The sequence below is a fragment of the Camellia sinensis genome, chromosome 10, assembly GCF_055761805.1.
Source record: "Camellia sinensis isolate YWXY chromosome 10, ASM5576180v1, whole genome shotgun sequence".
NCBI classification, from domain to species: Eukaryota; Viridiplantae; Streptophyta; class Magnoliopsida; order Ericales; family Theaceae; genus Camellia; species Camellia sinensis.
In genome coordinates this window covers 33,110,542-33,121,851 of record NC_138970.1, presented here as the reverse complement: position 1 = coordinate 33,121,851, position 11,310 = coordinate 33,110,542, and the positions used below count along the sequence as shown (strand labels likewise).

Here is an 11,310-nt window from a genome sequence, read left to right as displayed (position 1 = left end):
AATACTTAGGATAAAAATCCTAACAATGACTTTTGATTATCTTCACCAAACGGAACAAAGTAATTCAAAAGCACTTCAATAGCTTGGAAGGACTTTCCCTCAAACAGTACCTAAAATTAGCTAAACAAAAAATCAATTCATTCTCTCTATTTTTTTACTTATTTTACTCAACTCCAACCCCTAACCAGGGCCGGCTCTGAAATTTTTAGCGCCCAAAGCAGACTCCTGACGTTGAGCCTTTCATATGTATGATCAAAAGATTATGTATCTACTTTATTTATTTATTCGGCAAAAGTCAATGTTAGGATTTTGACCTTCCATACGACTAAAAATGTATACATTTGAAAAAAAAATAAAAAAAAATTGCAATCAAAAGATTATATATCTATTTTATTTTTATTTTTTTTATGGTGCTTACAAAAATAACTTCTGTATATAATTATTAAAATTTATTTAAATATAACAAAATTCACTACAAGAATTAACACTTTTGGCAACAAAAAAATTGGTCGCTAAAAGTCGATTTTTGGTCGGCAAAAGTTATCCGCGACCAATTTTTTTTGTCGCTAGTTTGGTCGCCAATTGAGGGTCGGCAAAAGTAATTCGCGACCAAAATTTTCGTTGGTCGGGAAAAGTTGGATTTGCCGACTAAATTTTTGGTCGCTAAATATATCATTACTGCGACTAATCTATTTTGTCGCAAAAACATTTTGGTCGCGAAAAGTCGCCTTTTGCCGACCAAATATCTTAGTCGCCAATTGTCGCATTCCACGACCAATAATTTTGGTCGCCAATTAACACATTCAACGACCAAATTTTTTTGTCGCCAATTGTGACAATTGACGACAAAAAATTTTGGTCGCCAATTGTGACATTTCGCGACCAATAATTTTGGTCGCCAATAGTCTCATTCTGCGACCAAAATTTGTTTGGTCGCCAATTGTGACATTTTGCGACCAAAAAACTTTGTCACCAATTGTGACATTCTGCGACCAAAATTTGTTTGGTCGCCAAATGTCACATTTCGCGACTAATCACTTGGTCGCCAATTGTGACATTCTGCGACCAAAATTTTTTTGGTCGCCAATTGTGACATTTCGCGACTAATCAATTGGTCGCCAAAACTATAAAAACAAAACCAAATTTTGGTCGCCAACATCCAACAAAATAAACCTGTAATTTATAATAATCCATCCAATTTATTCAATATAATCTGTAAAAAGAAGAAATCATTCAAACCAACAAATAAGTTGAATCATCAACATTCAACAAAATACATATATCAACCATTTCTGAACCTCTTTAATTAAAGTCAGCAACTATTATAAGTTTACATCCACAAATAATTCGAAACTACATATTTCATCTAGCATAAAATTTAAAACATAACAAGTACTTGTTATTATGTTTGAAATTCTTATCCATGTACATCAACCCAAAAAAATAACTACTAGTCTACCAAATATTTTCTATACACACCCATCAAAAAATATAACTACTAGTGTATCCAAAAATATAACTACTAGTCTACCCTAATATTTTCCATATACATCTATACAAAACTATATAATCCTTCCAAAAATGCAAAAAGTGCCAATTTGTCCTGTACAATTTAACTTTGTGCACGAGTTCATCCATCTGTACCAAAGAAAAAGATAAATAATGTCAGTTAAAATTGGACAAATAATGAAAAATGTCCATGAAAAGCAAAGGTCACATTAGCAAATTAAATGACTACCATTATCAAATTGTAAATAAAACAATAGAGAGGAGCTAATTCAGAGCAGTTTTGGACCCCAAACGCCCCGGTTTTGCCTACTTTGTCACACTTTTATGTCCTACATAACTAATAATGCGTCCTATCGAAGCATTGCTTGCTTTCACAAGTTTGTTTGATCTAGGCCGAGGTGACCACTACGATCTCGGGTTGTTTCCAGGCTGTTTCCAACTATTTGCCCCAACCGGCTCGTTTTTTGCCTTCTCTATCACATTTTGGTTTCCATGGAACAGTCAAAAATTCTTGTTTAACTATTCATCCTTGGATCAGTGGAACATTACAATGTTTGAAGTTTCTATACTAGTCAACATAAACTAAACTGTAAATTCCATCTTTTAAATATTGAACTAAATTAGTTTAAAAACAATCATTTCTCTATGATATTCTCATCAAACGTTTATTTGCCTTTACTTTGAACATAAATATAATCAAATATGGTTTAACACACTTACCAATTACCATGACTATCTATTGTCGAGAATTTGGTGGATTGTGATTTTCCAAAACTTGCGCCAACATGCTCTGAAGTCCAAAAAGCTGCCGCTGCATCTCCTCACGTTGTCTTCTATTCCCTGCCTCTTTCATTTGTAAAAAAGCTACAAAAAAAATTAAATTAAAATTAAAAAGAAAAAGATACTAAATATCACTACTGAATGAATAGCAGAGAGAGAGTGGTTGAGAGATGACTATCAGTTTCACTTACTTGCCTACAAAATTAACATACTAAATATGCACTAGTTCATTTTCATGACAGGAAACGATTATACTAAATATGCACTAGTTCATTTTGATGACGATGAGCTGTAGAGTGTGTAGAGATGGCTTGGGATTCTTTTGGTTTTTGCTTCATGGCTTCAATCCGTTCTAAGATATCTACAACTTCTTTCATGGGGGGGCGTTTTCTAGGTTCTGATTCCAGGCACTGTATAGTGAGTTGAGCAGCAATCAACGCTGCCTTTGAAGAATATTGCCCTTCTATCCGCACATCCATAATTGATTTCAGCTTCGTTTTGTTGGAGAGAAAGGGCTTTGTCCAATCAATCAGATTATGCTGCCCACTGGGGCGTTTGGAATCAAGTGCCCACAAACCTGTCAGCATTTCCAGCAGCACAACACCGAAACCGTACACGTCGCTCTTCACATATAAATGACCTGTTGAAAATTTGAACTAATTCATTTTACCACAAGGGACGGGTTTTTTTATTTTTTATTTTTTGACCTAGATCATATGAACTATCGACCAAATAAAACATATAAGCAGGAACCTTTGCCTCTCATGTGCTTGTTCATAGAAGATGTCTTTTGGGAATAATTTCTATGGTTCAATTCTCTAAACATTTTAACAAAAAAGGATTCTTATTTACCTGTTGCAACATATTCTGGAGCAGCATAACCATATGTGCCCATAACTCGTGTTGTCACATGCGATTCTCCACCTGAGGGCCCCAATTTCGCCAAGCCAAAATCTGAGATTTTTGCATTGTAGTTCTGTAAAAAGAAAACAAAACACACAAAAGCTTTCAGAATAATTGTTTTCCATGTTTGCCCCATTTTATCGTAGGTCATGTTTGTTTCAATGGAAAATGCACAGGATGAATCTCATTACATGAATGCCGTTAGAGGAAATATCTATCTACATGATTGTGATGTTGATACACCACTTGTTTTGTTGAATGATTTAAAAAGATGAAATGGCAGTCCCTGTATTCTAGATAAGTGCTCAAGTCACTCTCCCAAGTCTTGAGACCTTATTATAGACCTTGTCATTAAGAAAACACAGATAACAAGTACTGGCCAGAATTCATGATTCGTTCCTCACTAGGAGGAGGTCACAAGTTTGACGTTCCCTCCCCCTCTAATTGATACAAATTTTTGCAAAAAAAAAAATATGGATACCTAGGGGTAAGCCAAGCTTAAAACCCAGGTTCGAGCCCCGGGATCAACTTCCCCTCCCCTTCCCCCGCCCCACAAAAAAATGTACTCAACTCTTTTCTTACATTCCCTTGTCACTCAAACAGAGGACACACATTCCATTCCAAGATAGTCACCATATTCAAAGTTCCTTTTCCTACTTATTCTTATTGTCAGTGCCTTTTCAGAACACAAGTATAAAATCCAACTCATTAACTTACGAGGCACGATCATATAAATTCTCGCCCCATCAAGCAGTATATTAGATGCTTTGAAGTCCCTGTAAATGACTTTCTTGTCTGATGTGTGCAAGCAAGCAAGGCCCTGTGCTGCACCAATGGCTATTTCGAGCCGTATGTCCCAAGAAAGTGGCTCAACAGCAGAACTCCCTGCACAACCAAAAAAATCCAGCAATCAATTCAATGCAATATAACCATGGACAGCTAGTTTTTCTTTTCTTTTCTTTTCTTTTCTTTTGTTCTTTGCTAAAGTTCTTACGTCTGAAAAGATGGTAAAAACAACATTGCATGGGTGAGAAAAGAAATCTCAAAGCACCAACTTCCAACACCAGTGCTGGCATGGTGGAGGCCAGCCAAAACAGTGATCACCATCCTTTTTAGGTGAACCTTATTGATTGAGTTCGAAAGCACCACGTATGTGCATATGACTCAGTGGTCGTGCTATGAGAGTAATGAATAATTTTCCAAGAGAATAAATATAAGGGTGATTAAGAGACGGATGTTATTGGATATAACAAACCTCCACACTTATAGCTAACAGGACGGTCAGAGAGGTTGCAGCGTTTGGGAATGGTTATGGCAATTTCAGGGTTGACTCTAGAGTTTTTAGCAGTGTTGGAAAGCATAACAGCGCAAAGGCATCCAGGGTTCTGGCCCAACTTCTTCACCTGAAGGCAGCAAGCACTAGAAGGTGTAGCATTTTCATCCTTTGCTGCTGATGCACTAGGAATCAACTTGAAAGCTTCTGTGTCTGGAGAAGCCTTTCCACATTCACCAGCCCCATTAACCCCTCCAAGCTCTGCAATGCCTAGAAACAAAAGAAACCCCAGAACACAAATGTACTTCTTTGGAGCTTCCATTTCTTTTACTGCTGTGTGTGTGTGTGTAGCTCAAACTCTTTGCAACTCCATGGGCTTTATAGAAAAAGATGACTGGATTACCAACTAGCAAGTAGGATCAACATAGTTGGTGGGTACACAAGAAAACCCACAAAGTCAGTGGAAAGAGCACTAGACCAAATTTTGTTGTTTCTATGTCAGCACTTGCTCCACTTAAGAAGGGATTTTGAGGGTTATCTGGCAATTTTTAGCCAATGAACACTCAGATGCCTGCCAAAGTCATCACTCACACTTCATTATTTTGTTCATCCTTGAATATGCAAAGGGAGTTTATCACAAAAAACTGTCGGTGACAATGACAATAAACTGTCAGTGACCAATATTTAAAGATCACAACGCCACCCATACTCTGGAATTTTGTAATATCTGGTGTTGATTATTGCAAGCTAAAGCATTTCATCCCAACTTTTCGTATAAGTTGCAATAACCTCCCATTTTGAAAAAAAAAAATAAAATAAGCCCCACAAATTTAAGTCACATTGGGCTCCTATGAAGTTTAAATTCGCATTAGCCTCATTTCAATAGTAATTCATTAGTCAGACGAATAGAAAATTTATATTGTCATCTTTTTTAAATCAAAATATATATTTTACCTTATTTATTTTTGTGCTCTCTCACCAGATGTATGAGTTTAACTCCTTTAGCATTACTAAAAGAGAGATCAGTATAATAATGTCAAAACTATAAGGTTTATTATATTTTCTCCAGACTTGAGGATAGGTTTATTGCATCAAACAGTATTACACAACTTCAATAATTAAAAGATCGGTATTAGTTCCAGAAACTACACCAAATGAGTAGTTGCTTCTGATTGTGCAACCATATCTTCAAAAGAAGCTGCGGATCTGCAACATTAGCCAACCCAGTGGTAATAAATGTATATATTAATGCAGAAAGCATTGTAGGTAACAAAGCACAAACCACAATCAGAGCTCAAAATGAAAATTGAGATCAATCCGCATCAATGCTACCAAGCTCATTATCTGTGTCCACAAAATCTACATATCGAGCTCAAGTCCTCTGGTAAATTATGGCTTGCAATTTTTCATAGGAATTTTGAAGAGCTGAGCTTGTTTGGTTTGAATTTTTAGGATTTACTTTTCAAAAAAATTGAATTTTCTTTTTGTAATTTTTTTTTTCACTAAATTTTTTTAATATTCTAAACAATTTTATTAATTTTTAAATACACCAAACATAAATACACTTCAAGAATATAATATTTGTGAAAAAAAAATCTTTAAAAAATTCACTAAATATCAAAAATACAAAAAAATAAAAAATAACAAAAATATGAGAGTTCAATACATTTTACGTATTCTTGTGTATTTATTGATTTTTTTTAAAAAACAATTTACAAATATTTTACTTTTTAGATGCATAGTAAGATGCATCTACAAAGTAAAAAATTTGCTTAAAACTCAATTTCAAAAAAATTAAATCCAAAATATTGAAATCAAACACACTTTCCTCCTATGATGCTGCTTACTCAATTTTTCTTATTTTGCACCTTATAGAGTATGCTTAGATCTTGTATTCCTGGAAGGGGAAAAACAATTTTTATTTTGTTCCTTTTTTTTTCCTTTTCACTACACATCCAATGTTGCACACAAAAGCTTTCTTTTCTCTTTTTCTTTTTTTGGGACATCAATGTTGCAAAAACCATTGTGTTTACAAGCCTGGTGTTCAAGTATTTTAGAGCTAGAGAAACCGGCTTTGAGCATGGAAAATGAGCTCCACTACTATCTCAAATATTTTGACCAATCACTGCACAACTTAAGAAATGTCAAAAATATGTTATGCAATACATAAATTTGTATACACAGTCAAAGTTTGGACACAAATTAAAAGAGCCCATGCCAATTACAAATCTAGGAAGGGATGTGCACTGCCTCCAAACCCACCAATTTTCATCGGCTCACAGGCTCACATTAAGGGGTTAATGGGGAGGAGAGCACGAGCTTCCCCATCCTATTCAATATAGATTTATAATTTAACCTTAAAAGGTTGGTTATCCTTCATTTTGCAAAGACAACCAATAAAATTATGTTACAACCATCTCTCGCTCTCTCTCTCTCTCTCTCTCTCTCTCTCTCTCTCTCTCTCTCTCTCTTCCATTCATAAAACAAATAGAAGAAAACACACAATTCAATCTCTAGTATGCCTCTTCTATCATCCTCCTTCCTCCCAAAATTTTCATCCCTTATTATACCAAAGGTAACATAAGAAAAAACAAAACGTATTTTGACAACACAGATGACAAAGCGGACAAAGAATATAATGGAACTTGATCCATGAGGCCAATTGGGCAAGCACACTCCTAAACTTTAAAAAATAATAAAAAATAAAAAACCCACAGATCAATAATTTTTCTATGGTTTATCTCATCAAGCATCATATTATTGCACATATGAACACCAAAAAATGTATGCATATGCATCAAGACACCCTTTAACCAACAGAGTTCTTCTCTTTCATTGCATTATCTTTGAAATAGTTACGAACAGTGTTATTAAATGTGCACCTAGGCCCAAGTCCCACCTAGGCCCAAGGTTTTCACCTTGCAGTGTTCCAAGCTAGGCAACTTTGATAAATCGCACTTAAGGCGTGCGACTAGGCCAAGGCGCAAAAAAGCCCAAGGCTTGCGCCTTGAGGGCTTCTTTTTTTTTTTTTTTATTGTTATTTTGATTGGTTTTGTTTAAAATCTAACCATTGATTAAACATGATGCAACTATAAAAGATCCACACTCTTAAGTACACATGCCAATACATTGGGCATTCAGCCACAAATCAACAATAGAAGAAAAATTTGTCTTAATTTCTAATCTCTAAAGAACACTTTACTACTGCCTGCTTTCGTTATCGAGTCCAGCAGCTCCAAAAAATCTTCTTCACGTTGCTATCTTCTTCTTCTTACATTTCTCTCTCATTCTTTTCTCTTCTCTTCTTCTCTACATCGTTGTCTTCTCCACTTCTCTTATCTACGTTTCTTCTTCTCTACATTGTTTTCTCGTACAAGGTACGCCTCACTTCGGTAAAGCCTGCACCTCACCTTGTGTCTTGCGTCTTGCACCTGGGCCCCAAGAGACCTTGGCGCCTCAGTGCGCCTATCGCTTTTAATAACATTGGTAACCAAAATTCAAGGAAGCTATCTAATGGTGTGCTTGACAGACAAAAAAATGCAAATACCTGACTCATGACAGATTTCAATATGTCACATTATCAATAAGATCACAAGATTACAACATAATATTAACCAACAAATTCTTCCCTCTCAATGCGTACTCTTGGAAAGAAAAGAATTCAAGGAAAGTATCACGTAGAGGGCTAGATATATAAATGAGTTGAAGGTACCTCATCAAGCAAGTTACTCTTATCTCCAATCATGACTCAACTCTTCACTAAAGATTAGAGTAAAAATTTGAACAAAATTTTCAGTGGATCTATAACATTATCACTATTAAACTTAAATTTTAAAATAAAATCTCATCTATTCCTTGCAAATGGCTAATTAAATAATGCTACATGTCACCAAATAGTTAGAATTTGAGTTTGCAAAAGTATCTCCCTTTATTTGGGTAGAAAAATGATAAACTCAATTTGATATGAGTTTGAGACAAAATGGAGGCTAGAGAGTGGTTTGGAGTGTGTTCTTAATCAAATATGAACTTGAGTTATAATTTGAGCAAAGACAACATCTCCAGTCCTTACTTTTTACCCATATCAAATTTAAATGGAATTATTATTAAGGCACTAGATGGCAAATTCATTACACTTGAGTTCATTAAATAAAAAATTTCTTCTCAAGTCTACATATGTATAATCCAGTCAAGAACACAACTAAAAAGTCATTTTTAACCATTCCTCCTACATTCTCCGACTAATGCCCCTAAACTAGAGGAAATAACAAAAGGCAAGCAACTAAGCAATCTAAACTAGGGGGAAAAAGTCCCAAAAATCAAATCTGCAAGACTGCAAGAAAATGTTCAAAACTCAAATCCTCAATAATAGAACAATGTTCTTTTTTTTTTTTTGTGGTGTGGTTCTAATGTGTTTGGCAGTTGACAGATCAGACCTATATGAGCTCAATATATAGCACAAATCAATTGGATAGCACAGAAATCATAGGCCTCACATCACATAAACAGAATTACCATGCACATGTATTATATGTAATCGATGCATATCAATCCTGGGAGTGGTTATGCTTGAAGAACTCAATGCTGAAGTAAACCATGTCATCCTACCCATTTATGGAAGTAGATAGAACAAGACAAAAAAGGTGTCCATAGAGAGATTTGTGTGATCCTTTCGCTCTACAAACCTGTTGAGAATCGGCAAGGAGAGAGAGAGAGAGAGAGAGAGAGAGAGAGAGAGAGAGAATGGGAAGGGATGGAGCATGGGCAAAAAAGACTCTTCAACCATATTTTTGACTGATGAATAACATGTCCATAATATAAAGACTGTAGCGGAAATTTTTTAATTTGATGAATTTAACTCCAATAAATTTGTCATTTATTGCCTTAACTCTAATAATCCCAATTTCAGTAAAATCTCTCCAACCTTGCCCAAACTTGTTTTCTTTACTCAAATCAAGAGACACTTTGATTTACGACTCCACCACTCACCAAGCTATTACCAAATTTCAGCTTGACCATTTTAGTACATTTTAGTATTCTATATTGAATGACACACTTGCCAAATCCACCTGTGAACGCAGGGGCCTAAGGGTGGCTTGTGGCCCCTGCTATGGTCACAAAAATTGTATTAATTCTTATTGTTTTAGTTCTTTCTGTATAATGCAAAGGGTGCCATCCCTCTGCCACTCACCAAGCTTTTACTTCACCAAATTTCAGTTTGACGATTTTAGTACTCTATATCGAATGTCATCACTATTAAATCAAAATGAGTTACCAAAACACATCCAATTGTCACCACTATTAAATCAAAATGAGTTCTGAAAAGTTATGAAATTAGTGATGTTTGGTTATGATCCATTGATGTTTTTGCTTTATGTTATGAACTCAGTGGTATTTGGTTAAAATGTAGTGTTGTATATGAACCAAATGAATTTATATGCACTTTTTTTAAGTGGTATTTGGTTAAAATTTTTATACTTTTAAAGCTCTAAGTAACATCATGTTTCATACAACATAAAAGTGTCCACAAAATCATATTTTCTTGCTTTTTAAAATTTTATTTGTAGATTTAATGATAATCTTTAATTTTTATGTTATTTTTTAGTTGAACTTAAATATAATATTTTCATTCTAATGAAATGAGAAAAACTATGGTACATATGCACCTTATAACTAAAGAAGAAAATAACATACCTTCATACTTTACGAGCTATAACTAAAAAAAAAAGTTATAACCAAACAACACGAGTCATAACTAAAATAAAATCAAAACTAAAGAAAAAAATTAATCATAACTAAAACAGGAAATGGCATAACTTAGGAGTGCTTGCGATAGGGGATGTTTATAGTAGAATTTCCCGAATGAAGTAATTATAATTTTATTGTCAATTTTGAATAAAACTATCAGTGAGAGTTAAGATCAAAAACCATATAAATTATAATCAAAATAACATCACATTATGTCATGTAACAAACACCATAATGAGTGATCTGGTACACAGGTGTGTATTACAAAACTTTCATTAAAATTAAAATGGAAAAAAATACATATATCTGAAGCAATCTAAGAAAGGAACATAGAAAGGAAACTAGTTCCTTACACTTAAAAAGCTGATTCAGGGGAGAGACTGAGAGACTCTCTTTTCTCTCTCACTCATTTTGTGCCTCTGTCTGAACCGAACAGAGACTGCATATCCTTGCTCCGTCCGGTTATTCTGAAGGCATATTTACCTATATATATAAATCTTGTGTATATATCTGTCCAGGTATATATATATATATATATATGTACACAAGCATAGATACACATACACATCAACTATATTAAATTTGTTAATGCATAAATTAGTAAAATATGTCCAGACAGCCAGCCCTTCAGTTATGTACACTACAGCAGACAGACAGAACAGGCACTACAGCAGACACACAGCACAGAACACACTCTAAATCAAATGCACCAGAACATAACAACAACCAGGGCAGCAGTTCACAAGTTAATATTAGACCAAACTCTCCTTCAATAAAGAGGAGCTTGGAGCTAGCACAAGCTCCAAGCTTCAGTTGGTGAGAAACCAACAAACAAAGCGAAGCAACAGAACCAACAAACAAATCAGCCAATAGCCACTGCTGAGCACAATCAAGAGCACGAGATTATGAATGGCTATGAAAAATACAAATAAATAAATATGTCAAATCCGGGATAAAGCATGACAAAATGGTCTAAGTTGAACTCCTACTTATGAGGCAAAATAAATAATAACTATATATCTTGTCTAGATGTCCCAAATGAGATGTAAAGTAATGGCTCATAATATATATATTAAATCTTGCTACAATTGTCTTCCCAA

General features: G+C 34.6%; 1 protein-coding gene and 1 non-coding gene across 2 annotated transcripts; both read right to left on the bottom strand.

The window, feature by feature from the left end:
* Positions 1-2,527: 2,527 nt before the first annotated feature.
* On the bottom strand, positions 2,528-3,950 carry LOC145801055 (putative serine/threonine-protein kinase PIX13). The gene is made up of 2 exons (XM_082891234.1): positions 3,142-3,950; positions 2,528-2,929 (listed from the first exon to the last, which is right to left on the bottom strand). Exons 1-2 carry the CDS (start codon positions 3,341-3,343, stop codon positions 2,544-2,546), a joined length of 588 nt encoding a protein of 195 aa, XP_082747360.1. The 5' UTR covers positions 3,344-3,950; the 3' UTR covers positions 2,528-2,543.
* Positions 3,951-10,510: 6,560 nt separating this feature from the next.
* On the bottom strand, positions 10,511-10,688 carry LOC145801798 (small nucleolar RNA snoR138). The gene has a single exon (XR_014343451.1). It is a non-coding gene; the product is annotated as a small nucleolar RNA snoR138 (small nucleolar RNA).
* Between the last annotated feature and the right edge of the window lie 622 nt (positions 10,689-11,310).

Coding starts and splice junctions, on each gene's coding strand:
- LOC145801055 (XM_082891234.1), bottom strand. CDS start 3,343: ATGACCTACGATAAAATGGGGCAAACATGGAAAACAATTATTCTGAAA. Junction 2,930..3,141: donor TCCAGAATATGTTGCAACAG/GTAAATAAGAAT, acceptor AATTTTCAACAG/GTCATTTATATGTGAAGAGC.